This window comes from Cyanistes caeruleus, unplaced genomic scaffold (genome assembly GCF_971803275.1).
Source record: "Cyanistes caeruleus unplaced genomic scaffold, bCyaCae1.hap1.1 HAP1_SCAFFOLD_65, whole genome shotgun sequence".
In the NCBI taxonomy this organism is placed as follows: domain Eukaryota; kingdom Metazoa; phylum Chordata; class Aves; order Passeriformes; family Paridae; genus Cyanistes; species Cyanistes caeruleus.
Genome location: NW_028255884.1, coordinates 653,841 through 681,796, shown reverse-complemented (window position 1 = coordinate 681,796; position 27,956 = coordinate 653,841). Strand labels below are relative to the sequence as shown.

General features: G+C 53.0%; 2 protein-coding genes and 1 long non-coding RNA gene across 3 annotated transcripts in view; all 3 read left to right on the top strand.

Moving 5' to 3' along the window:
- LOC147647105 (uncharacterized) overlaps positions 1 to 2,621 on the top strand; it is a 94,581-nt gene extending 91,960 nt beyond the window's left edge. Inside the window, exon 4 of the mRNA XM_086872384.1 lies at positions 1,461 to 2,621. Within this exon, the coding sequence (XP_086728510.1) occupies positions 1,461 to 2,169 (709 nt within the window). The 3' untranslated portion in view covers positions 2,170 to 2,621. The remainder of the gene's footprint in view (positions 1 to 1,460) is intronic.
- LOC147647078 (uncharacterized) overlaps positions 1 to 27,956 on the top strand; it is an 813,449-nt gene that overhangs the window by 174,044 nt on the left and 611,449 nt on the right. The window lies entirely within an intron of this gene.
- On the top strand, positions 6,415 to 10,194 carry LOC147647104 (uncharacterized). The gene is made up of 5 exons (XM_086872489.1): positions 6,415 to 6,637; positions 6,994 to 7,762; positions 8,215 to 8,322; positions 8,951 to 9,125; positions 9,653 to 10,194. The coding sequence occupies exons 2-5, from the start codon at positions 7,735 to 7,737 to the stop codon at positions 9,894 to 9,896; spliced, it is 555 nt and encodes a 184-aa protein (XP_086728615.1). The 5' UTR covers positions 6,415 to 6,637; positions 6,994 to 7,734; the 3' UTR covers positions 9,897 to 10,194.

The window sequence follows — 27,956 nt, the reverse complement described above, 5'->3', positions numbered from 1 at the left end:
GGGGATGTGTCTGCCCTTCACAGAACACGGGCGGGAAGGGGTCTCCAAATATATCCAACATGGACCTAAGGTATTTTAGACAAAGAAGGGTCAAACTTATGAGACGTGGTCCTGGGTTCATTGTATGTGCATCGCCCGGGGCAAGAAAGAGGCTGAGATTCCTCGGGTGCTGTCTCTTAAACTTGGGGGAGGGGGTGGCCAGGGGATACAGGGGGGTTACAGCCAGTGGGATAGGGAAAAGAAAAGGGAGGGTAGGTAGGGACTGACCTTATACAACACCAAGGGTGAGTTCTTCCCTTGGGACAGACCATAATTGTTTAAATGAACTTCAACAGGAAGAGGAGGGACAAAGAAGGATCAGGGAAAGGAGAAGGAACCAAGAGGTCAAGAACTCCCTGAATTTACAGTCCCCCACCTGTGGGATCATCACCCCCCATGCCACAGGTGACCAGGGAGGGGGAGCTCAGCCCAGATGTCCTGGGGGGTCCCTGGGTTGGGTTTTTTGGGAGGGGATATTTGCGACTTAATGACTGCAGAGCTGAGTGGAAAATGCCCCTTGGGGGGACACTGGGGGGTACCAGCATCCCTAAGTGGGGAGATAGAAATGGGGGGAGCTTTTCAGATTCCTGGCACTCCCAGCAGCCTGGGGAAGGCAGGGATTGAGTAGACAGGGGACCCCCAATACAAGCGTGACCCCCAGCAGCTGGGACGGGGGGAACCTCTGAACACCAAGGGGAAAGACCAGAGATGGGGAATTCCTGGGAGACATTTTCAGGGCTGAATCTTGGTGTTTGGGAGGTTTTTATGGATAGCTTGTGATTTCTAAAGATGGACTTGGGCAGGAGGAACCCCCTATTCCAATGTGCTCATGAACTGTATTTTTCCTCAAACCAGGATTTCCCATTCCCAAACCTTGGCCAGATGGAGAAGGAGGCTGCTGTGAGGAAGAGGAAGATGCCCCAGGACACCCAGGCAGGTGAGGAGGAAGTCAGTGCCCCTTTCCCCCTCTCTCCTGCTCCATCTCCCAGCCCAGCCTGGCCCCCGGCTGCAGGACAACCCCGCTGCCGACGCCGTCCTGCCGGGGACGCACTGGGGGGATCTCCTTCCCCTTCCCTCTGGCACGGAGGCAAATCCCATCCTCTCCTTGTCCTTCCTCCCCCAGACCAGGAGCTGAGGATGGAGACCAGGGAGGACAAATCCCCACGGCAGAACCTCATGGAAGAGGCCACTGTGAGCAGCTCCACGGTGCAGGAATCCAATGGGGAGGAAAATCCCCAGAGATCCCACAGGAGGAGGGGCTCCAAACCCATCCCAGGGTGCTCTGAGGAGGAAAGACCCACCCTGTGCCGGGAAGACGGGCAGAGATCCAGCCAGGGCTCTGAGCTGGTGGTCCATGAGCAGCTTCAGGATGGGGAGAAGTGCTACAAGTGCTTGGAGTGTGGGAAGAGCTTCAGACAGAGGAAAACCCTGATCCGCCACCAGATGATCCACACTGGGGAATGGCCCTATCAGTGTGGGGAGTGTGGGAAGGGCTTCAGCTGCAGCTCCCACCTCATCATCCACCAGCGCATCCACACAGGAGAGAGGCCCTACGAGTGTCCCCAGTGTGGGAAGAGGTTTCAGACCAGCCCCCATCTCCTCAGGCACCAGCGGATTCACATGGATGAGAGGCCCTTCCGCTGCCCTGACTGTGGGGAGGGCTTCAACCGAAACTCCAACCTCATCACCCACCGGCGCATCCACACTGGGGAGAGGCCCTACGAGTGTGGGGAATGTGGGAAGAGCTTCAGCCAGAGGTCCCAGCTGACCATCCACCAGAGGATCCACACCAGGGAACAGCCCTATGAGTGTGGGGAGTGTAGGATGACCTTCAGACAGAGGTCTCAGCTGACCATCCACCAGATGATCCACACTGGGGAGAGGCCCTACGAGTGTCCCGAGTGTGGGAAGAGGTTTTGGACCAGCTCCAGTCTCCTCGTGCACCAGCGGATTCACACGGATGAGAGGCCCTTCCGCTGCCCTGACTGTGGGGAGGGCTTCAAGCACAACTCCACCCTTGTCACGCACCGGCGCATCCACACTGGGGAGAGGCCTTATGAGTGTCCCCAGTGTGGGAAGAGCTTCAGGCAGAGCTCTCACTTGACCAAACACCAGTGGAGGCACCAGTAAGGGAAACCCTGTGATTGCCCCGAGGTGCAGAAAGAGCTTTCTCCACAGCTCCAGCCTCATCCCTGCTTGGAGGACCAACTTTGGAAGTGACCTGGTGATCCATGTTCCCTGGGATCCATGCTGGGAAGACACCTGTACCTCTTCCTGCCCATGGCAATGTCATGATGTGGGATCAAGGAATGCAATAGTCTCATCATGGCCCTGTCATTATATTCAATCCCATCTCAGGTCATTGCCAGGGGCAGGAAAAGACTCCCTCTCTCTCACCGGAGTAGAAGGGTGTCCTTTCTTGGCAGGAGGAAATGCATGTCCAGGAAGAAACAGTCGGTGGTGTTTTAGTTTTCCCTGTAAATAGTTTGTCTTATCCCTTCTGTTACCAAAATTTTTTCTGTTCCTGTTTGTGCCTTATCTCGTTGCTGTTCTCAATAAATTGTTCTTATCCCAGCCCGGGATCTTTGCCTTTTGTGCTTTCCATGGGAGGTGGGAGGGAAGCGAGCGGCAGCGCGGTTTCAGCAGGAGCAGGAAATTGGGGAATGCCATTCCTGAAGCCCAGCCCGTGGAAACTGAGCATCCCAGCTGGTGCCAGGCCTGGTTGCCATGGCAGCAGCCTTGGGAGCGGGTCCCTGGCTGGGGGCTGCGGGAACCTCTTCCCTCTGGTGCCCAGGGACAGGAGTGGAGGGAGCGGCTGGAGCTGAGGCGGGCAGGTTTAGGCTGGATGTGAGGAAAAGGTTTTTCCCGCGAGGCTGCTGGGGCACTGAACAGGCTCCCCAGGGAAGGCTCCCAGCTCCAGGGCTGGCTGAGCTCCAGCAGAATTTGGCCTTTAAGGGTGTCATTAGGTCATGCAGAAAGAAAAGCAGAGAGGTGAAAGCTCAATTAGAGCTTAACATGGCTGCTTCTATGAAGGATAATAAATATGTTTTTAGAAATACATGAATGGCAAAAGGAAGGCCATGGACAACCTCCATTCCTTATTGGGGGGGATATGGTTACCAAAGATGAGGAAAAGGCTGAGGTACTTAACCCCTTCTTTGCCTCAGTTTTCAACATTAAGACAGGATTTCCTCAGGACAAGTGTTCCCCTGAGCTGGTAGATGGGGACAGGGAGCAGAGCAGCCCCCTGTAATCCAGGAGGAAGCAGTCAGAGACCTGCTGAGCCACTCAGATGCTCACAGGTGGATGGGATGGGATGGGATCCATGCTAGGGGGATGAGGGAGCTGGTGGATGAGCTCCCCAAGCTGCTCTCCATCATTTCTCCTCATCAGTCCTGGCTCACTGGGGAGGTCCCAGAGGACTGGAGGTGCCAGTGTGAGCCCATCCCCAAGAAGGGCTGGCAGGAGGCTCTGGGGAACTGCAGGCCTGTCAGCCTGAGCTCGGTGCCTGGTGAGGTTTTGGAACAGATCCCCTTGAGTGCCATCACACGGCACCTCCAGGATGGCCCAGGGCTCAGACCCAGCCAGCGTGGCTTTAGGAGGGGCAGGTCCTGCCTGACCAACCTGATCTCCTTTTATAACCAGCTGACCCGCCTGGTGGGTGCGGGAAAGGCTCTGGATGTGTCGAGCTGGACTTGAGCAAGGCCTTGGACACGGAGAGCCGCAGCATTCCCTGGAAAAGCTGCAGCCCACGGCTTGGACAGGAGCACTCTTTGCTGGCTGCAGAACTGGCTGGAGGCCGGGCCCAGAGAGTGGTGGGGATGGTGCTGCATCCAGCTGGTGTCCAGTCCCTGGTGGTGTCCCCAGGGATCTGTGCTGGGCCCAGGCCTGGTTAATATCTTCACTGAGGGTCTGGCTGAGGGGGTCGAGTCCAGCACTCACAAATTGCAGATGACACCAAGCTGGCTGCGAGTGGGGATCTGCTGGAGGGCAGGACAAGGAGACACAGCCTTGAGCTGCACCAGGGCAGGTTTAGGCTGGACAATAGGAAGGAGTTCTTCCCAGAAAGGCTGATTGGGAATTGGAATGGGCTGGCCAGGGGGAGGTGACAGGGTCACTGTCCCTCTCCAGTGGTCTGGGGGAGTGACATCAATCTCTGTTTAATAACTGCTTTTGCTTTAAAACAATTGCTTCAAAATTGCTTCCTATTACACCCTGAGTGTCTGTGCTGGTTTTGTATTAGTTGATACTTGGTGAGGAGGGAAGAAGTCACCCACAGAAATTATTTTTCTAGGAAGGGGCTTCTAAGATCTTCCTCAGTGCTTAGCAAAACCAATAGCTGGCTGGCTCTGAGAAACTGACAACCTACTAAACCATTTAAAAGCTGTATCCTCCTGTGTGAAATCCACATTTTAAAGACAGGCAAGCCCCGGAAAGCTCTCTGTTGTTTCCAGCAGTGAAGAGTTAACTGGGTGCTGGTCAGGCCGGCCCTGCTCCAGCCTGGCCTGCACCGAGCCGGGCTCCGCCAGGCCCCGGGAGCGGCTCTGGGCTGGGCCAGGCCCCTTCACCACGGCCCGCGCGGCCCCAGCGGCTGCCGGGCACAGGGAGGGGAAGCCATCGGCCCGCAGCTGGGATTGAAGGGAGCAGGGGCCTGGGACCAGCCATGTGGGCAGAACAGCCACGACTGTTCTGTCTGGGCCCCCTGAGATCTTGGCACAGCCCCAGCGCTGCCTGAAATCCATCACCGTGACTGCTTTGGCCACTGCCCGGCAGAAACCATCATGAGCATCTGCAGGTCTGGGTGAGATATTAACTCTTTCTGTGCACAGATGAGACCTGCAGACCTCGATCCTCCCCTTGGGTGAGAGGAAAGGACAGAGTGAGAGACTAATGCCACAAGTATGGTAGGCTACACCTGTCTTCAAATGTCATTGAATTAGAGAAAAACTTTCTCCAGGGCAAATTATGCAACACTTTGCCTCACAATCCATCAGTCTTAATTACAATGAGAGGTAGATCCTAATTACAATCTGATTAGAGCAAATCAACATTGTGTGAATGGCAAGAAGAATTTGCTTGTCAACAGATGAATATGTCCCACTCAAGAATGAACAAAATCTGCCTTTGCTTGGAAGAAAGGAGACATGGAGCAATGCAGTATTTGGGTTTTATCCAGTGATAAATGGGGCAAGAAGCTGTACCAGCTCACCTGTTTTACAGAACGCAAGTACTGATACAGCCAATAGTGCACACACATTGAAGGGATCTTCAGGACATCCCTTTATTTCTTAACAAGGAATGGGCAGCAAAATGCTGGCATTTATCTGAACTGGAAGCCATGTTCCTCTCCTGTTTCTCCTTGAGCACACTGTTCTCTGCAGACTTCACTGTGCAGCCCATCAATCCTCTTCTGGCCAACAGCTAAATGGCACAACTACCAAAACACAGGTGCCAGCATCATCACCCCAGCATTATTCCAGCACTGCTTTGCTGGTGCACAGGTGCACAGAATGGCTTGGCTTGGAAGGGACATTTAAAAGCCATCTAGTCCAGTGCCCTGCAGTGAGCAGGGGCACCTTTAGATCAGGTTGCTCAGAGCATGAGCTTGAATGTCAGCAGGGATGGATGCCCACCTCTCTGAGCAACCCGTGCCAGGGTTTCAAAACCCACAGTGTAAAAAACGTCTTTCTTATGTCTAGTCCAAATCTACCATCTTTTAGATTGAGAACATTCCCCCTCAGTCTTGTCACAATGGGCCCTACTAAAAATTCTGTCCCGTCTATTTTACAAGCCCCCTTAAATTACTGAAAGGGAGCAATCAGGTCTCCGTGGAGCCTTCTCTCTTCCAGGCTGAACACCCCCAGCTATCCCAGCCTGTCTCCAAAGCAGAGGGGCTCCAGCCCTCAGAGCATTTTGTCCCTCCTCTGGACCAGCTCCAACAGGACCATGTCCTTCCTGTGCTGGGCACCCAGAGGTGGATGCAGTACTCCAGGTGAGCTCACACCAGAGCAGAGGAGTGGTGGAATCACCTCCTTCAAGCTGCTGGGCAGCCTCCTTTGGGGGCACATGGCTGGCTCATGTCCAGCCTCTCACCTTGCAGCAGCCACAAGTCCTTCTCAGCAGGGCTGCTCTCCATCCCTTCATCCCCCAGCCTGTGGGATCAGCTGGGCTGGGACCCTGTCATAGCCCTTGGACAGAGCTGCTGGGCGGGATGAGCTCCCTAGTGAAGGAGGCAGATCCCACTCCCCACACAATTCCACCGTGGCCATGAGGTCACAGCAGCCTCTGGGGTGACAGCAGGCTGAGGTCCCAGCAGGCTCTGAGGTCACAGAGGTCCCAGAGCCCCGTGGTTGCCCAGCACCACAAGGACCGAGCAGTCAGTCCTTGACCACGACTGTTGTGGCAGCAGCGGCGGCGGCAGCAGCGGTGCTGACATTGGGACAGCGGTGTCAGGACAGTGGTGGCAGCAAGAGCTGCAGGACTGGCAGTGGGCAAGGCACCATGGCCTTTGCTCTGCGCCTCCTCCTCCTGCTCCTCCTGGCAGTGGCCCTGCCTGACAGGGCTGCCCAGGCTGCTCCGTGGCGAGAAGGGCGAGCAGGTGAGCCGGCGGCCTGGCTTCCCTTTCCCAGGACAGTGCTCCCTTCTCCCTGGGAAGTGTTGGGGATGGTTTTCCCCAGGGCTTTAGGGAGGGTTTCTTCTATGGGAGGGAGAGAGGCCTCAGGGGCCCTGGGCTGGTCCTGCCACCCATCCAGAGATGTTGCACAGGGCCTGCAAAGAGGGTGGAGAGTGCCCAGAGCCAGCCCAGAGCTCCCCAGGCCCCTCTGCAGCTTTGGCCATGTCCATTGACATCCGGCTCCCACAGCCTTACCCATTCACCTTGCAGTGCCCAGTTCCCTAAAACAGAATGGGATTCCAGCACACCATGGAATGGTTCTGATCTGTGCTCCCTTCTAGACTGGGATCGTGACATGGAGTACCTGAAAGCCCTGGCACATAATGGTTTGAGATCCATGGAGAATGTTGGAGGCAAGTTCTCAATGTCCCTTTCTGCACAGAATAATCAGTGTCAAGGTGGCAAGAGCTCACTCATGTGCCCTTTCCCTTGAGAGTCTGAAGGTTGATGGATTCTGGAAACCTTGCCCTGCTCCCTTCTGGAGCCCTGAGGGATCCCACAGCATTGCTGTCAGTGGGAGGAAGGAGCATTTAGCTGTCAATCCTCTTCCCATGTTTAATGCCAATGTCACCTTCCGTGTGCTCTGTGCAGCCACGGAGAAGAGCAGAGAGGGAAGGGCCAGGCCCAGGGCTGTGCCCCAGGGCTGTGACTTGTGTATCTCCTTTGCTAGCCCCAGGGAGCCTGAGCTGTTCTGGCTGCCACTGCCAAGCCCTGGCCCTGCCTGGGGCTCAGTTCATAGCTGCTGGCAGCTCCAGGGAGTTTTTTCTCTCCTGACTGCCATTCAAGGGGCTCCTTCCATCCCAGTGTGAGGCCACTGCAGGCACGTGGTCCCCCTGCTCCTGCTCCTGAGTGGAAGGTGGAGAGGAGGGAGTGCCTTGGAGGGCAGCAGTCACCCAGGTGCACTCACTGCCACTCTGGCCTGAAGGAGAAATGGAACTACTTTCCATTAAGGTCCTCCTAGATGGAAGAACCAAGACACAGAAGACAAGAAATCCCTGGAGGCATCCCAACTTCTGGACAAGATGCTGAGTGATCTGGAGAGACGCCGTGGTGGGTCCATGTCCCTCAGCCTTCTCCTGAGACTCAGCAGCCGGGGGCTTTCTCTGCACATCTGGACACACCGTGCCCGGCACAGCAGGAAGGGATCCATGTCAGCCTCACTGCCCCTCTGCTGCTTTCATGCCCTGCAGGGCTGTATCCCAGCCTGGCCTGGCTGCAGCTTCTCCCCAGCCTCTGCAGGAAGGCATTTGGTATCAGCTGACAGGGATCCCAAACTGCACCATGGGTCATAAACAACCTAAGATCCCCTGCAATTTCCCAGTCTTGGGCTAGATCAGGTGTAGGGGCTGTTTGGAGGAGGGAGGGCCCTGGCCCAGCCTCAGTAACCTGGGTGTTTTCCTTGTCCTTATCCATGATTTGACAAGTATTGCCTCCTGAAGATGCCACCTCACCTAATGGCAAACAGTTCTATCTCATCCAGCTGTCCCTTTTCCTTTCTCAAGTGCTGGAGGAAATGTCTGTGCAGACAATGACATATGCTAGAGGAAGCAATGTCTCTGTGCCAGCTCCTGATGCAGGAAAGGAGGAGATGCCAGGCCCAGGCACAGGAGGTAATTGCTGTGCTGGGCTCTCCCTCAGTGGGGCTGTGTGCCAGCAACTCTTCCCCCAGGGCTGGCCCTTGCACGGCTGAGCAGCAGCCAAAGCTGGAGGTGCTGCAGCTTCCAGGCCTCTGGAGCTCATTCCCAGCCCCTGGGAAATGGGACTCATTCACCAACATCCATCCCACTGCAGCTGCTCCTGGAGCTGGCCCTAAGCATCCAGAGGCCCAAGACACAGGAGCAGCCCTGAGCAGGAGCCCTGCTGTGAGCCCAGGGCCACAGCCAGCCCTGGCTCCCAACTGGGCAGGGGCTGCACTGGCCCCTGACAGGGCCTGGCTCTGTCCCCTTGGGCTGGGGGAGCTGTCACAGAGCAGGGAGGGTCAGGGGTGGCAGTGGCTGCTCAGGGATGGGTTTGGCCCGTGTCCCTGGAAGGAGCCACTGCCCAAGCAGCTGCGCTGTCCCCGGGCTCTGCTCCCGGCCTTCTGGGCTTTGTTGGGTGTCACAGCCTGTGCCAAGGGGTGCCAAGGTGCCTGCAGGCCCCAGCTCTGGGGGAAACAGAGAACGTCCTGGCCGTATCCAGTGTGCTGCCAGCTCAGCCGTGGAGCACAGCACAGGCTCACGCTGCCCATTGCTCCCACAGAAGCGCTTGGCAAGTCCAATATAAATGCTGAGAATGCACCGAGCACCCCAAGAGTGTTCTGCCCGCAGGATGTGCGCAAGTCCTGCATGATAGGCACTGTAGTGACACTGTTCACAGTGCCCCTTTCCATGGTTCTCTGCTATGTTGGATTCCGGTGGTGGAAGGACAAGAAACGGTAAGTTGTTGTTCATCCCCACCCTCCAGCTTCTTGAAAGGCTGCTCATAGTCAGGAGACATTCCCAATGAGGCTGCTGTGGACTTGTGGCTAGTCCTTGGTTGCCCAAAACACTCTGCTGAGAGTTCTGCTGCTGCCCAGGGCTTCCATTGGCCTCTTAATTGCTGGGCCTTGTCCTGGGGAGCCCGCTGGGGCTGCAGCCAGTGCTGGCTGCCACTGAGGCTGCCTGGCCAAGAGCAGCCCCAGGAGCAGCGGGCAGAGGCAAAGCAAGGTGGGCAGGAGAAAGAGCGGGGACGAGATTGCCCTTGAAAGGCAGAGGTGCTCTGGGGCCCGCTCCTGGCCAGGGACCCTACCCAGAGCCATCCCCTGCTCTCCAGGGCCTTGAGGGGCAGCTGTCCAGCTGGGCCAAGCTGTGCCAGCAGCTCCAGCCGTGCTGGGGAGCCTTGGCAGCTCTGGGCCCTGCTGTGCAGGAGGGTCCCTGTGTGCCAGCGGCAGCTGGGGGCCTCAGCCACCTCTTCTCTCCACAGTCGCCCTGCTGCAGCTCCAGCTTCCCGGCCAAGAAGGCGCGACTCTCCCTCGCCCCCAGGGAGCCCAAAGACTGTCCGGTTTGACAGCTCTCAGACGTGGCCTCAGAAGGAGGAATCGTTCCAGAAAGCAGAACACCAGCACTCCGTGCCTCCCCCACGGCCCCCCAGCCCAGCTGTGAAGCAGAAGCCCCCTGAGATCCCCCCACCTCCTCCCCTCCCGAGCCGGCCACCCTGGTCCAGCTAGGACTGAAAGTGGGCCAGCCACAGCAGGGCTTGGGCCACCAACAGCTTGGGCCATCTGCTCTTGGCTACAGATAACACGTTACCTGTGGGTAACAGCCAGAGGCAGTTTTCCTACTGTTTTACTTTCAACAGGGAAGGGCTGAAGATTCTTCCCATGCCCTGTCTCATCCTTCACTCTTTTGATTTTCATATAGCTTGGTGCTTGCTGAATCTTTTCAAATAACTTTATTAACACTTCATGTTTTACCTGACCTAGCAATGGAAAAAAAAAAAAAAAATATTCTTCAGTTTAGACTTCATTTTTACTGTGGTTGAGCCTCTCTTATTTTGAGCAATTGATTTTCCATGGTACTTCTTCCCTTTTCCTTCCTATCTACCAAAAGTTCATCTGGACATGAAAATCAACAGAATTACTGAGATTCACCTCAAAACCCAGAGGAGAATCTGTCACAATATATTCTCTCTGTGTACTGCGAAACAATAAATATTCAGAGGAAAATACTGTGGGAGCTGAGGCTCGTGGAACTCCCAGAATCCTGAGCCTGCAGAGGAGGCAAACAGCCCTGGCAGTGGCTGAGGGGAATTCTCCTCAGACTCCTCAGAAAGTGTGTCACTTCAGGAGGGGAAAGCTTTTAAACTTTGCCTTACCTTCCTCCTGTGCTAAAATGTAAGGCTCCTCCTGAGAAAATACTGAGCTACAAACAATTCTCTGTTCCTCAACAAAGCTACTCAGGTGCTCGACTTAAAGAGTAAAACTAAATGTGGTCAGAAATTTCCCATCAAAGCCCATTTGCAGAGAAACCCCACCATATGTGAGCAAATATTAATTAGCACCAGTTCACTCTAAAGATTGCTCCTTTTTCATCCCAGAGAGAATATTAGAACATTTGCTCTTGACAGGATTCCTTGGATGGCCCCCAGACCTGGCTCCTCACCATGCCTTGCCTGGGCTGCTCATGCAGCCGGGTAGCGCCACCTGACTTTGCCACCCTGTTCAGACCTTGGGCATGGCTGGTGCCACGGTCCCCTCTGGTGCCACCGTCCCCTCTGGTGCCACAGTCCCCTCTGGTGCCACCCTCCCCTCTGGTGCCACGGTCCCCTCTGGTGCCACGGTCCCCTCTGGTGCCACGGTCCCCTCTGGTGCCACCGTCCCCTCTGGTGCCACGGTCCCCTCTGGTGCCACCGTCCCCTCTGGTGCCACAGTTCCCTGCTGGCTTGTGACGTGTCCCTGCTGCTGGAGGAGCCCTGCTCATGCTGCTGCCAGCATTCAACAAGGCCAGTGCTGCTCCCCAGCCAAAGAGGGACTAAAGTCACTGCTTTTGGCAGCTCATTGGAACGAGTTCAACACTTCCTCATCTCTATCACAGATAAAAACCCACATACTCCTAAAACCCACATACCAGCAGCATAAAGCCACTTCATCTACAGAGGTGAGGAGGCCTGGGCAAACAGAAGGTCGGCTTTCAAGCACATTGGGTTTTTAATTTAGTGGAAGCACTCAGTTGTTCACAAGCCTTATTTGTCAAACTGGACTGTGCGATGCTATTCTCTTGTTTGTGTTAAAAAGGAGCCAGGGAGAAATTAGCTAAGAAACCAGAAACATTTGAGGCTCAGGCCTGGTGCACAAATGGAGCAGGGGCGCACCTGCCCGTTTTTCCCGCATCCCTTTTCCTGCCGGACAAAGGCGGACGTGGCTCCACTGGGGGCACCATGGAAAGGGTTCTGATCTGTGCTCCCGTCTAGATTGAGATCAGAACATGGATTATCTGGAAGCCCTGGCACATGGCAGTTTGAGATCCATGGAGAATGCTGGAGGCAAGTTTTTAGTGTCCCTTTCTACACAGAACAATCAGTGTCAATGTGGCAAGGGCTCACTCACACCCATTGCCTCCTGAAGATGCCACCTCCTGTAATGGTTAACAGTTCTATTGTTGTGGTGTGTTTTGTTTGAATGGTTTCTCCCATTATTCCCCTAAGTCATTGGTTTGCTCCTAGTTTGTATCTTCCTACCCACCTATCAAATCCTGCCTCAAGCCCACCCCTTGTTTTCTCATGTTCCCCATCTGTCATTACACCCATTTGTCAGTCTTCCCTTAGGCCAGCCTCCTACCTGAGCCACCCCTCTGGAAATCCCCTGATCTCCAATGCCCCATTGGCCCATGTGACCCACTCTGCTCCCCTTGTTTCCCCTATTGTATTGTTGAATGGAACCTTCCACTCCTCCCACAGCTTCTTCCTATTGGTTAAAATTTTGTACCCTCCCTCTGGCCTCCCCCATATAAAAACCCCCACACAGTTGTGTTCTCAGTCTTCAGTCCCTGGACCCTCCAGTGGAGTAAAAGCCTTTGGAACCCATACTGGAGGTCTCCTCCTCATCCTTGTCTCCACCATGCACCTACCAATATCCTTGTGCCGTGGAGCATTTGCTCTAAGCCCCACCTTGGGTCACCCCGCTGCCGAGTGTCACGATCCCCTAACACAAGTGGGAGTCGTGAGAGGTTCGTTTGATCTCAGAGTGCAAAAAGGACACCAGGGGATTTCAGTTTAAATCACAACAGCAATAATGCACCTTTATTTTAGTGCCAGCAACATGGGTTATGTGATAGAGGAGAGGGAGAGATAGAGGGAGAGAGGGATAAAGGAGGCAAAATGCAAAGAGAAAAAAGGGGGGGTTATAGCTACCAACAGACGAGACAGGGTCACTGGTGTCTTCTTCCATGGGGAGATCTCTCTCGAAGAAAGTAACTTGGAAAAGTCACTTTTACAGTCTGTTTCAAAGCGAGGGGCAGCTGGCCAAGAGGTGGGGAAATTCCCAGGCTATTGTGATGAGACCCCTTGCTCTGGGAAGCAGGTGTAAGGTACAGAACAGGCCGCTCCTTACAAGTCCCTGCTCAGCAGCAGGAATGAAGGCAGTGTACCTTGACAGCACAACAAGCACACCTGCAAACCATCACCTGGCAAGCTTCCACCTCAACCAGGCCAGAACCCCTGCACAAATTCCCTTGGGGTCTTCAGGGTCTTGGTCTCTGTTTTTGTGATGGTTGTGAGGCAGATGAGGGAAACTTCAGACTGTCTCTTACACCCTAGTAACCCCAAATGACACCAATGAACCCAAATCACCACAAATAACCCCAAATTACTCTAAAGGACTCCTCTGACCCCACACCTGACCCCAAATGACACTTCTGGCCCCACACCTGACCCCACAGGACACAGACATTTACCCCCTGCTGAGCTCGGTCCTATACAACCCCAAATCCTTCAAAAATCCTCAAAATTTGACCCTGGGAACATCCTGGATGAGCAGGGTCAGTTCCAGTGCAATGAGGCCTTTGTGCCCTTCTCGGCCAGTGGGCACCCCAAAAATCCCATAAATCCTTGGGGTGGGGTTCTAAATCCTTCTGGAATCCCAAAAATCCCCAAATTCCTTTGGGGTGGGGCCCTACATTCTTTTGGAATCCCAAAATTCCTCGGGGTGGGTACTCCTGACCCATTTGGGACCCCCACCCCTGAAACACCCAGACCATTTTTGGACCCCAATCCCAAAGCTCCCAGACCCATTAGGGACCCCCCAGACCCTTTCTGGGGTAGCCCAGACCCTCTTGGGACCCCAGACCCTTTTGGGATCCCGTAGCCCCCAAAGTCCCCAGACCCTTTGGAATCCCCTTGGCCCTTTTTGAATCCCCAATCCCTGAAACCCCCAGCCCCTTTTGGAACTCCCAGCCCCCTTTGGGACCCCAGAGCCTCTAGAGACCCCCATCCCTTTGGGACCCCCAGACTCTCTAGAGACCCCCACCCCTTTTGAGACCCCAGACCCTTTGTGGTGGGGCGGTGCTGACGCCCCCTCCCCACAGGGCAGCGGCTGTGCCTGGGGGAGGCGCTGGTGTGGGCAGAGCTGTTCCTGTTCCTGACCTCGCTGCTGCAGCGCCTGCGGCCGCGACCCCCAGCACCCCCCGAGGAGCTGCCCACAGCCCCCCTGGAGAGCGGCTGTGCCAACATCCTGTCCCCCTTCCAGCTCCTCCTGCTGCCCCAATGAGACCCCTCCCAAATTCCAGACTGCTCCCCAAATTCAGGAACTGCCCCGGGACCGGGACCCTTCCTCATGGCTGGAAAATCTCCCCCCAGATCCTCCCCAAATTCTACTCCCAACATCCCCCCCACTTCCAGCTCAGGATGGGGCTCTGATGAGACCTCTCCTCAAATCCCACCCCCAAGATGCCTCCCCATCACTGGAAAATCCCCCCAAATCCAACCCAAACCCTGCCCCAAAATGGGGAATCCTCCCTGAGACCCCCCTCCCCCCAAATTCAGGACGCCTCCCCAAAATGCCCCTTCTCAATGGGATCAGGACCCCTCCCCATCAATGGAAATTCCCCCAAACCCAAAAAATTCTCCCAAATCCCCTTCCCAAAATCAGAACCCCCCCAGGATCCCTGCACTTCCCCCCAAAACCACCAAATTCCTCCCCAAAAATACCAAAATTCCTCACAAATCACCCCAAAAACCCCAAACCCCCCATACTCCCCCCAAAGTCCCAAATCCACCCAAGACTCAAAATCCCACCCCAAAACTCCAAATTTCCTCCCAAACCCAAATTTCCCCTCAAAACCCCAGAATTCATCAAAACCCCCAAAATTCTCCCCCCCCAAATTTCCCCCAAAACCACCAAATTTCCCCCCCAAACCCCAATTTCTTTCCCAAAACCCCAAATCCTCCCCCTGAGAAACCCAAAGTTCTCCCTAAAACCCCAAATTTCCTCCACCTACCCCCAAATGTTACAAAAAAAATCCTAAAATTTCTGCCCTAAAACCTCAAAATTCCCCCAGGACCCTCAAAGTTTCTCCCCAACACCCCAAATTTCCCCCCAAACCTCCAAATTCCCCCAAATTCCCAAATTCCACCCCAAAACCTGGGAGACTCCCCTGCAAAAAAACAGCAACTCCTCCCCAACCCGCCACCCCAAAATCGCAACTCCCTCCCCAAAAATCTCCAGAAAAGTTGAGAACGTAAATTTTTTATTTCATATTTTTCACACCTTGGGATGGGGGGGAAAACACCAGAATTGCTGTGATTTTTCCTGTTTTTTGGGGGAATGGGTGTCTCCCCAAATTTTCTAGCCCCCCCAGGTGACCCCTCCCCAAAATTCCTGCCCCTGAGCCCCCCTCAATTAAGTACAAATAAATTAAAAGAGGAAAAAAGAATACAAGGGTAGGGAAAGGTAAAAATAAAGAAAAACAGAAAAAAAAAAAAAAGAAAAAAAATCCCCTCAACCCAATTTGGGGGGAGGGGGACAAAGGATATATCGAGGGAGGGGTCGAATTCCCAGGAAATAATTGAGGGACCCCCCCCAAAAAACTGGGGGAACCCCCCCCCCAAAAAATTTCACTTTTAAAAATGCCAAAACCAAAAAAAAAACTGGCAAAAAAAGGTAAAAAAAACTGAAAAATTTGGGGGGAACCCCCAAAAAATGCATAAAAAATGTGGGAACTCCCCCTTGAATCAAAGGGATTTGGGGGAATTTTTTCCCAGAAGCAGTGGGTTTTTTGGGGGTGGCAGGGGAGGAGAGACCCCCTGCAAATTCCTGGAGGTGTCCCCAAGACACCGTCTGCAGAGGCAGCGAAGGGAACAAAAAGGCCAGTTTAGGGAAATTAAGGGAATTTGGGGAGATTTGGGCAAATTTTAGGGAATTTTTGGATTTTTAGGGGGTCAAGGGCGGGTCTCCAGTTTGCAGAGCCTTGCATTCCAGGGCTGCAGGATCATGTCCAGGGAAGCCACAGTTACCAGGAACAGGCATGGGACACCAACAAGATGGGATTCTGCTCAGGAAACCATTTATTCAGCTCAGGAACAAACTCAGATCCAGAGACAGCCCCAAACAGAGGCAGGGAGATGGGGTTTGACAACCAGGGTGGAGTTCAAGGTCAGGGACCACTGGGAACACAGCAAGGGAGAAACCCCAGGGGCCCAAACCAAATCAGAAATCCCTGGGCTGCCACCCCACAAGGGGTCCAGGGTGGAGTTTCTTCCTGGGCTCACAGGGCCCATCCTCTGAGGCAGAGGGATGGAATTCACTCTTGCCCACACCCCTCACTTTAACAATGTTCATTTGAAACTCAATCCTTGCCTCCCTGGGCAGGGGCACCTCACACAAAACCTCACTCAGTAATGGGCTCCCCCTTCATTCATCATCCCCAAACTTTGGCTGTCTCATTCCAGACCCCACCCCACCTCCCCAATCCCAACCCCAACCCATCCCATCCCTGCTGGACATCAAGACCCCCTTCCCAAGCTCTATTTCCCCCATTTCACACCTCCCAAACTCCATCCCACCCATCCTGCCCCACCCAATGCCCATCTCACCCCTACTGATTTGCATCCCACTTCACCCAATCCCCTTCCAACCCCATTCCACCTGATGCCTTCAGAAGGCTGACATAGAACAGAGGCTGCACAGAGTTAAGAATAAAGTTTATTAAAAGGCCTTAAAGGATACACCTTGGGCAGTACAAGAACCTGGCCAGGGCTACACCCAAGATGGACCAAAAATGGTCACAAAAATGATCATGAGGTCTCACATTTTTAGAATTTTAAGTCCATCTGCATATTGGGGCTCATCTTCCAGTTACAGCTTCAGATGATGAATTCCCATCCTTCTTGTTTTCTCTCTTCAGTCCACCCTTCTTCATGCTTTTGGGCCTGGAACTTGTAACGACTGTCCTTGGTATCAAGCTAGAAAAGGAATTGTTTTGTCTACCTACTCTGTGAAGAGAGCTCACTAACACTTAATAGGAAGTTCAAAACTACAAACCTAGGCAGTGCAGAATATGAAAAATAGGAAAGCTAAAACTTAAGACATCACACCCTGAGGGGCTGTGGAATCCAGGAATTTTGGGTGGGATTGAGTAGATTTCAATGGCACTGAGTGGTTTTGAGGTGACAGATAGAACTCGCTCATCTCCTTGAGTGCCAAGAGATGGAGACAAATAAACCAAATACCCCCAAAAACCCTCCACATTACCTCCCTGAATACCAGAATCCCTTCAAGCACTAGTAAAAAGTGAGGCTTTAGATGCCTTTGATGAATTTCTTGACTTTTTACCCCAATTTTGTCTATTTTAAAGGGATGAAGATGAATTAAAAGAATATCAGGGCCAAATCAAAATGACCACCAGCCCAGTGTCTTCCCAACACAGATCACTGGGTCCGTGGGTCATCAGGGCTCTGCCCAACGTGGGTCCTCTGATGGGGGATGGAGCTGAGGCAGCACACGAAGCTCCTCCTGCACTTGGGGCACTCACAGGGCTTCCCTTACCGGTGCCTCCGTTTGTGTTGGGTCAAGTTAGAGCTCCTGGAGAAGCTCTTCCCACACTGGGTACACTTGTAGGGCCTCTCCCCAGTGTGGATGCGCCGGTGCCTGATGAGGGTGGAGTTGTGCTTGAAGCCCTCCCCACAGTCGGGGCAGAGGAAGGGCCTCTCATCCGTGTGAATCCGCTGGTGCCTGAGGAGAATGGAGCTGGTCTGAAACCTCTTCCCACACTCAGGACACTCATAGGGCCTCTCCCCAGTGTGGATCATCTGGTGGATGGTCAGGTGGGACCTCTGGCTGTAGGTCATCCCACATTCCTCACACTCATAGGGCCGTTCCCCAGTGTGAGTCCTCTGGTGGCAGATCAGGCTGGAGCTCTGTCTGAAACTCTTCCCACATTCCCCACACTTGAAGGGCCTCTCCCCAGTGTGGATGCGCCGGTGGGTGATGAGGTGGGAGTTTTGCTTGAAGCCCTCCCCACAGTCGGGGCAGCGGAAGGGCCTCTCATCCGTATGAATCCGCTGATGCTCAAGGAGACTGGAGCTGGTCTGAAACCTCTTCCCACACTCGGGACACTCGTAGGGCCTCTCCCCAGTGTGGATGCGCTGGTGGATGATGAGCTGGGAGCTGCAGCTGAAGCCCTTCCCACATTCCCCACACTCGTAGGCCCATTCCCCAGTGTGGATCATCTGGTGGCGGATCAGTTTGTTGCTCTGGCTGAAGCTCTTCCCACACTGCAAGCACTTGTAGGGTTTCTCCCCATCCTGAAGCTGCTCATGGACCACCAGCTCAGAGCCCTGGCTGGATCTCCGGCCGCCTTCCCAGCACAGGGTGGGTCTTTCCTCCTCAGAGCACCCTGGGATGGGTTTTGAGCCCCTCCTCCTGCGGGATCTCTGGGGATTTTCCTCCCTGTTGGATTCCTGCACTGTGGAGCTGCTCACAGTGGCCTCTTCCACCAGGTTCTGCTGCGGGGATTTGTCCTCTGTGGTCTCCATCCTCAGCTCCTTGTCTGGGGGAGGAAGGACAAGGAGAGGATGGGATTTGCCTCCATGCCAGAGGGAAGGGGAAGGAGATCCCCCCAGTGCGTCCCCGGCAGGACGGCGTTGGCAGCGGGGTTGTCCTGCAGCCGGGGGCCAGGCTGGGCTGGGAGATGGAGCAGGAGAGAGGGGGAAAGGGGCACTGACTTCCTCCTCACCTGCCTGGGTGTCCTGGGGCATCTTCCTCTTCCTCGCAGCCTCCTTCTCCATCCAGCCAAGATTTGGGAATGGGAAATCCTGGTTTGGGGAGAAATACAATTCACGAGCACATTGGGTTAGGGAGTTTTTTCTGCCCAAGTCGATCTCTAGAAGTCACCAGCCGTCCATAAAAACATCCCAAACACCAAGATTCAGCCCTGAAAATGCCTCCCAGGAGTTCCCCATCTCTGGTCTCTCCCCTTTGCTGTTCAGGGGTTCCCCCCTGTTCCAGCTGCTGACGGTTACACTTCTACTGGGGGTCCTCTGTCTGCTCAGTCCCTGCCCTCCCCAGGCTGCTGGGAGTACCAGGAATCTGAAAAGTTCCCCCCATTTCCATCTCCTCAATAAGGGATGCTTGGACTCCCCAGTGTCACCCCAAGGGGCATTTGCTGCTCAGCTTTGGGGTTCTTCATTCTCCAAACATCCCCCCAAAATCCCAACCCAGGGACGCCCCAGGATATTTGTGCCAAGATCCCCCTCCCCAGGCACCTGTGGGATGGGGGATGATCATCCCATGGGTGAGGGGCTGTGAATTCAGGGAGTGCTCGACCTCGTGGTTCCTTCTCCTTACCCTGATCCTCCTTTGTCCCTCCTCTTCCTTCCTCTCCTCCCCTTCCATCCTTTCTCCTCCTCTTCCTCCCTAACGCCAACTCCTTCTCCTACTTCCATCCTTTCTCTCTCTCCTTCTTCATCCCTCCTCTTCCATCCCTCCACCTCCTCCCCCAGGAGCAGTGACACCCTTGGTGCCCCGTTCCCAAACCCCTCACAGCCCACGGCAGGAGCAGGGATGGAGCCGGGACAGGTCGGGATGGGCAGCGCGGGGCTCTCCGCTGCTCCCACCCGCTGGGGACGGGGGGAACCCGGCCCGGGGAAAAGGAGAGGGAAACTGGGAAAATTGGGGGCTGCAGATCCAACCTGGGGCTGGCTGGGGACCCTGGCTGGGGACTGCCAGCCCTTGGGGCTCCTCTGGGGAGATGTGGGAGGGGGGAACACAGAGAGGGCTGGGGGATCCCAGGAGTGGCAGCACTGGCAGGGACTGGTTTGGACTGGGGTAACTGGAACCCTACTGGGGCAACTGGGAATCCTTGGGAATGAGCACAAGCATGCTGAGGGCACATGGGATATACTGGGAATGTCTGTGACCATCCTGGGGAAATTGAAATCACGCTGGGAACAACGGGAACCATGCTGGGGACAACTGGGAACAACTGGGATTGACTGGGTCTGCACCAGGGGCAACTGGGCATGACTGGGACCATGCTGGGAGGGTCTGGGATCATCTGGGGAGGGACTGCAACTATACTGGGATTAAACTGGGTGCAACTGGGATCACACAGAGAGGAACAGGGAGTGACTGGAACCATGCTGAGGTCCTACTGGGATCACAGTGGGAGCAGCTGGGCCATGCTGTGCAAGACTGGGACCATACTGGCAGCAACTGGGACTGCACTCAGGGTGACTGGGAGTGACTAGGAGCAACTGGGATCACATTGGAAGCACCCAAGGAGTGACTAGGAGCAACTGGGATAGACTGGGTGAGACTGAAACCACAGTGCAAGTAAATGGGACCAACTGGAACCACACTGGATAATCCTGGGAGCGGCTGTGCCCATGCTGGGGTCATACTGGGATCCTACTGGAACTAGCTGGGATCATACTGAGAGTGACTGAAAAGGGGCTGGCTGGGACTGGAACCATACTGGAGGTGACTGGGAGCAACTGAGCCCATCCTGGGAGTGACAGGGAGTCACTCTGGCCATGACTGGAATCATACTTGGAGTATCTGGGAGTGACTGGAACCATACTGGGGGTGGCTGGTACAACAACTCATACTGGGAGTGACTGAGATTGTAGTGGGAGTGACTGGGATCATCCTGGAAGTGACTGGAACCATACTGGGAGTGACAATGGCTCCAACAGGGATAGCACTGGGAACCACTGGGATTACAGTGGGTGTGAATGGAACCTGACTGGGGGTTACTGGGAGCTACTGGGCCCATGCTGGGAGGAAAATGTGGACACATTGGGAGCAACTGGGATCAACTGGAAGGTACTGGAACCATGCTGAGGGAACTGAGACCACAACTGGAATCATACTGGGAGGAAGTGGGAAAGAGTGGGATCATTCTGAGGTAACCAGAACCTTACTGGGGCGACTGGGATATACTGGGAGTGTCTATAACCATACTGGGAACAGCTGGAACAGTGGTGGGGGCAACTGGGAGTGAGTGGAACCATGCTGAGATGGACTGGGACTATTCCAGGGACAACTGGGATCACACTGGTAGGAACTGGGAAGAATTGCAACTATTCTGGGATCATACTCAACTGGGATCATACTGGGATCACAGTGGGAGCAGCTGGGTCCCTGCTGGCTGAGACTGGGATCCCACTGAGGGTGACTGGAATCATACTGGGATTGACTGGGAGTGGCTGGGAACAACTGGGATCATGCTGAGAGCAACTGGGAGGAGCTGGGAATGACTGGGAGCGTGCTGGGGCTGACTGGGATATACTGGGAGAGACAGGGAGTCCCAGGGATCACACTGGAGGCTACTGGGGTCACAGTGGCACTGCCAGGGAGCAACTGGGGGCCACTGGCCTCATACTGGGAGTGACTGGGATTAGACTGGGAGTGACTGGGATCAGACTGGGAGTTACTGAGATGATACTGGGAGTGTGAAGGAAACTGGAAAATTGGGGAAAAATGGAAAAAAAACCCAGGATAAATTCAAGGAAAATGGAAGGGAAAATTCAGGGAAAATGAAAAATATCAAGGCGAAATCCAAAAAAATTAAGAAAACATCAGGAAATAATTGGGAAAAATTTGGGAAAAACAGGGGAAAATTTGACAAAAAATTGGGGAAAACCAGGAAAAATTTGGGAAAAAAAAGAGGAAACTCAAGAAAAAAATTGTGAAAAATCAAGGAAAAAAAACAGGAAAAGGAAGTGCAAAAAACCTGGGAAAAATCAGGAAAAAATCAGGAAAAAATGGGGAAAAATCAGGAAAAAAAATCAGGAAAAAATAGGAAAATAAGGAAAAATCTGGAAAACACAGGAAAAATATAGGAAAAATATGGGGAAAGTCAGGAATAAAACTGGGAAATAACTGGGAAAGGTCAGGAAAAAAACCAAGCAAACAAAGAGGAATAAAATCTAGGAAAAAATGGGAAATAATGAAAAAAATTGGAAAAAAACCAGGAAAAATCAGTGAAATTTGAGAAGAAATTGGGAGAACACTAGGAAAAATTTGAGAAAAGAAGGCAGAAATATCTGGAAAAAGAAGGAAAAAAAGAGAAAAGCATGAAAAAAATTGGGGAAAATTTGATAAAAATAAGGGAAAATATCAGGAAAAGAAAGACAAAAATCCCTGGGAAAAATCAGGAAAAAATTTGGAAAAATCAAAGAACAAACAGAAATACTTGAGAAAAATGTTGGAAAAAATCAGAAAAAAATTGTGAAAAAAGAAGAAAAATCAAAGGAAATAAGGGAAAAAAAATCAGGAAAAGGATAAAAAAATCTGGAAAAGAAATAATAAAAAAACAATGAAAAAGAATCAGGAAAAAACTGGGAAAACCAGAAAAATTTGGGAAAGGAAAAGGGAAAAATCAGGGGGAAAAATGGGCAAAAAAATGGGAAAAACCGCAAAAATCAAGGAAAATTTTGAGAAAAGATTGGGAAAAAACTGAAAAAAAAATCAGGAAAAGAAAGAGAAAATATCAGGAAAAAAATCAGGAAAAATCAGGAACAAAATTTGAAAAATTGAGAAGTAAAAGGAAAGAAACCTAAAAAAATCACGAAAAATCAGTAAAAAAACTAGAAAATACAGGGAAATAATCAGGGAAAAACTATAAAAAAATTGGGGACTAACCAGGAAACAATTGGGAAAAGAAGAGGGGAAATCAGGAAAAAATGGGGGAAGAAATAGGGAAAAAATGGGTAAAAATGTGGAAAAAAAAGAGGAAGAAGACTGGGAAAAATTTGGGAAAAATTAAGGAAAAAATCAGGGAAAAAATGAGGAAAAGAGAACAGGGAAAAAAACCCCACAGATAAATGGGAAAAAACTGGGAAAAAGCCAGGAAATATTTAGAAAAAAAAGGCAAAAGTCAGGAAAAATTAGAAAAAAATGGGGGGAAATTGGGACAAATCAGAGGGAAAATTCAGGAAAAAAATGGGAAAAAAATTTGAAAAAAATTATGAAAAATGAGAGAAAGATCAGGAAAAGAAAAAGTAAATGAAAACTGGAAAAATCAGAAAAAATAATGAAAAAAATTGTGGGAAAATCAGGGAAAAATCTGGGAAAAATCAGGGGAAAAAACAGAAAATGAGGGAAAAATTTAAGAAAAAGTAGGGGAAAATCCAGAAAAATTTGGGAAAAGAAGAGGGAAAAATCAAGGGAAATCAGGAAAAAATCAGGAAAATTTGAGAAAGAACTGGAAAAAAAACCAGGAAAAAAATTGGGAAAAAAAGAGGGGAAAATCAGGAAAAATGGGAAAAAAAGGAAAGAAAAAATTGGGAAAAAATTGGGAAAATATTAGGAAAATATTGGGAAAAATCGGGGGAAATGTGAGGAATATAAAGAGGAAAATAATCTGGAAAGATCAGGAAAAAACAGGAAAAAAGGGGACAAAAACTGGGAAAAAAATGGGAAAAATCAGGAAAAAACCAGGATGGAATCCAACTATCCCATTTTTCCATGGAATTTTGGGAATTGCCTGCCTGGGAGGTTGTGGAAGAATTTCCAGACCTGAGAATCCGGGGAGTGGGGAAAGGTGGAATTGCACCTTTGAGTGCTCCAGGTTTTTTGGAAGACTGATGGCTTGGTCCTCTTCCAGCTTCCAGAATATTGGAATGAATCCCACACCTCCTTCTGGCTGGAAATCATGGAAAAATAATGGAAAAATCATGGGAAAGCTGTGATTTAAATTAATGGAATTTTGCCACCAAAGCACCTTTTTTCCCACCAAAATTTCTATTTTTTTTCCCCAAATTTCAATTTTTGGGATAATTAAATGGGGAAGATAAGGAGAAATCGAGAAAAATAGGATAGAAATGGAGGAAGAACGTGGAAAAGTCGGGGGAAACTACAAAAATATGGGGGGAAAACTGAGAAAAATGACAGGAAAAATGGAGCAAAAATGGGGGAAAATGGAGCCAAAATTAGGGAAAAAATTGGAAAAAAATAGGGAAAAATTGGGGAAAATGGGATGGAAATGGAGGAAAAATTGGGAAAAATGGGAGAAAGAAATGGAAAAAAATTGGGATAAAATTGTGGAAAAATGAGATAAAACCAGGATAAAAATGGGGAAAATAATGGGGAAAACTGAGGTAAAAATAGGAATAAAAATGGTAAAAATATTGCAAGAATGGTGGAAAATATGGAAGAAAATGGGGAAAACAGGAGAGAACATGGGGAAAAATGGAGCAAAAATATGGTAAAATGGGGAAATGGGAAAAAAAAATAGATTAAAAATAGAAAAAAATTGGGGGGAAAATAGGAAAACATGGGGAAAAAACTGAATAAGAGTGGAGGAAAAATAGGAAAAAAAAAAGGAAAAAATAGAGTAAACTGCGGAAAAATGAGATAAAAAAGGCAGAAATGGAGGAAAAAGGAAAAAAAATGAGGGAAAAGTTGGTGAAAAATAAAAAATAGGATAAAAATGACGAAAACTATATGGAAATAGGATAAAAATTAGGAAAATAGAGCAAAAATGGGATAAAAATGGGGAAAATTGGATAAAAATGTGGAAAACTGTGATAAAATGGAGACAAATTGTACTCTAATAGGGAATGACTGGGAGTGATTTGGCTTATCGTGGGGCTCACAGGAAACTGGAGCCACACGGGGGGAGCAACTGGGCAATGCTGGGAGCAGCCACTGCCGGCACCGGGAGCCCCGAACCCCTTTCCCGGCCATGCCGGACCCGCATCCCCCCGGCCCCTTTGCCGGGGCTCTGCCGCCACCGCCACCGGGACCCCCCAAAAACACCTCCCGGGGATCCCCGGGGTGCCCCCGAGGGGCATCTGCGGCTCGGCTCTGGAGCCCTGCCATCCCCAAACATCCCCCCCAAAAACCCCAAAGCCAGGGAGCCCCGGGGGATTTGGGGCGAGCTCCCCCTCCCCGGGCACCTGCGGGATGGGGGGCGATGGTCCCGAAGGAGCTGCAGATGCAGAGAGCGGGGAGCGCAGGTGGAGCCTCCTCTGCCTGCTCCAGCTTTTCCTCCTCCTGCTCCTCCTCTTCCTCCTCCTCTGTCCCTCCTCTTCCTCCCCCTCTGTCCCTCCTCTGTCCCTGTGCGTGGTTCGGAGCCCTCGGGTGAGCGGGGCCGGGCCGGGACACGATGGGAAAGGGCTGGGTCCCCCCCAAACCGAGCTGGGGACAGCGGAGCTTTGGGGGAACAATGGGAACGGGGCGGGACAGGGGAACAGGGGAAGGTGGGAGCACTGAGGGTCCCCCAGTTCACCCCAGGAGCCCCAAGCCCCGTCCCAGCCCCCCCAGTTCCCCCCGCAGCCCCGGCTGAGGGGGGCTCAGCCCAGGAGCCGCCGTCGTTCGGGGCTCCCCCGAGTGCAGGAACGGGAGAGTTCCCGGCTCGGGGAGGCCCCAGCACAGGAGGGGATCTTGTCCCTCTTCCAGGGCCTTTCAGGGTCTTCAGGCCCCTCTCAAGAGGAGTTTTTCTCTTTTTCAGGTATTTTTTGGGGGGGATCCCACCACTACAGGGGTGTTTTTTCCTCCCCATTTTAGGGTGTTTGTGCGGCCGCAGCCCCACAAGCCCCTTTTGAGGGGGGATCATGACGGCTTTAAGTGACATTTTTAGGGGTGTCCCCACCCCAAGCCCCTGTAGGGGATGTTTTGTCCCCCAGGGTGGATTTTGGGGGGTCTCTCTACCATGGCCGCTTTAAGGGCCCCCGGTGTTGTCGGGTCCCACTGTAACTCCTCTTAAAAGGGCAACACCGCTCCCGTTGGTTCCGGCAGTGGAGCCCGGGAGGGGTTGGGGGTCCCGGGAGGGGTTTGGGGGTACCTGGGTGATGCCGATGGAGATGATGGGGTCCTCATGCTGGGTATAAACCTTTGTGAGGGTTTCCTGGGGGGTTTTCGGAAGTTCTGGGTGGTTTTGGGACCACGGTGATTTTTGGGGGGTTCTCAAGGGGGTTTACAGGGGTCCCGATGGGGGAATTTGGGCGATCCCGGGGATGAAATTTGGGATCTCAAGGCTGTTTTGGGGAACCTGCTGGTAATGGACATGGGGACCCCATGACAGGTATGAACCTTCTCAACGTCTGTATGGGGTTTTGTGGTTTTGGGGAGTTTTTGGAGCATCCAGGGCTGTGTTTGGGATCAGGGGAGGTTGGGGTGTCCCGGGGGGTTTGGGGGTTCTCGGCAGGTTTGGGGGTACCTGGGCAATGCGGGTGGCAGTGCTGGGGACCCCGTGCTGGGTTTGAACCTTCTCACTGCCCACGGGCAGCGTCAGCGTGTTCAGGGAGATCCTGGGGGGCCCGGGGGGTCACCCCAAATCCCAGGGACCCCAAATGCTGAGGGACCCCCCGAACTGCCCTCACCGCTGGATCTGCTGCAGGCAGGGGGGCACCAGCACTCGGCCCCCACCCTCCACCATCACAGGGGGGCTGTGGAAGAAATCTGGGGGTGCACGGACAGGTCGGGTGGGACCCCCAAAGTCCTGGGGGAGGGGACACGAGGGGACTCCCAGTTATCAGGGGATGAGAGGTGACCCAGGAAGAGTTTAGGGGGGCTGGATGGGTCCTGGGGGAGACCCCCAGGAGTCTTGTGGGGGGTGGGGAGGGCAAGGAACAGGGCAACCCCCAGGATGGGTTTGGAGGGGAACCGGATTGGGGCTCTCATGGCAGTGGGATGGGGAGATCTGCCCATGGAATTCCATGGGAACGGCATGGCAGTGAGATCCATCCACAGAATTCCCATGGGAATGGGACAGCAGCGGGATCCATCCATGGAGGTCCCGTGGGAATGGGATGATGTCTGAGATCCATCCATGGAATTTCCATGGGAATTCCCACATTCCCAAATTTTGCCTACCGAAATCCCACATTCCCATTCCCATATTCCCATGGGATTTCTGCCCTCCCCACCTTTACACTCCAGCGCCTCCCGCCCATATCTGACATATTTCTGGAGACATTCCCTGCAGCTGTGAGCCAGGGAATTTGTTAATCCCTCAGCCTGGATCTCAGGGATCCCCATGGCGGTGCCACAGTTGCCATCGCAGCCCCACAGATCCCCCAGCCCCGGCTCCCCCCGCTCAGCCCCGCTCTGGCTGTGCCGCTGCTGCAGCATCTGCAGCTCCCCGCTGGCCCCGCCATTGGCTCCGCTCTTTGCTGCCCGCCAGTGGCAGCCCGAGGCTGCAGTGACGTCACCGGTCGCCGGGCAGATCCCGGCGGCGCAGGGCGGCCAAGGCGGAAGCGAAAGTGCCCGAGGGAGCGCGGGGGGAGGGGACGGGGCAATTCCAGGGAATTCCCCTGGATCCCCTCCCGGGATCCCCCGGGACCCTCCTCGGCCGCGCACTGCGGGACCCCCGGGACAAACTGGGCTGAACTCCCGGGCCCTGCGCCCAAACTCTGCCTGCAACCCGCCGGCTTCGGCCCAAAGCGGGGGAAGCCCCGGCATCCGCGGATCCCATTTTTCCTGCGGCTGCGGCTCCCCAGCCCCGGCGGAGCAGGAGCGGCCGCTGGGAGCCCGATTCCCGATTCCCGATCTCCTTCTCTCTCTCTCTGCTGCTCTCTCCCTCTCCTTTGGGTGATCAGAAATGCCAGAGCGGCTGGAGAGCCCCGTGCCCAGCTCGGCTTTCCCTGGAAAGGGAGGCCTGGGGGTGCGGTGCCCCGGGATGGCCGGGAATGGGGCTCCGGGGGTCCCCGGGCTGACGGAACCGGGGGATCCAGGGGCTGCCAGGGGAGGATCCCCGGGAAAGGGGGTGCAGGGCGCTGTTGGTGCAGGAGAAGGGGGTGCAGGGGGTCCCGGAGCTGGGGAAGGAGATGCGGGGGGGTCCCAGGGCCCAGGAATGGGGATCCAAGGGGGTCTGGAAAAGGCTGAGCAGGAAATCCAGGAGTGCAGACCTAATTCACATCAGAGACACAGAAATCCGGATGCAACAGGAAACCAAACACTAAGGACTCCACAACTTGGAAACAATGAACACTAAACCAATGAATTTCTATGGGTTCAGACTGTATAAAGTTTAGGAAAGATCTAGTAAAACTCACATGCCATGGAATGATTTTCTCTGCACATGCAGACTGTGTGTGGTTGAAATTATTCTGTTCAGAATCAAGTCATGCCTTATTTCTCTAAAGACATTGTTGGAGAGATTTTGCTTTTCACAGTTTCAGTGAAAGGATTACACCATTAGAAGAATTTTTCATAATAATTCTACTTTTCTATTGTCAGTTCTGTTTGGGCCAGGGGTGTGAGAATCAGTTTTTGGTCAGAAGAGAAGAAAAAGAAAATACTTGATTTCTTTCTAATTTTTGTTTTTATGTTTGTGCATGGCTCTTA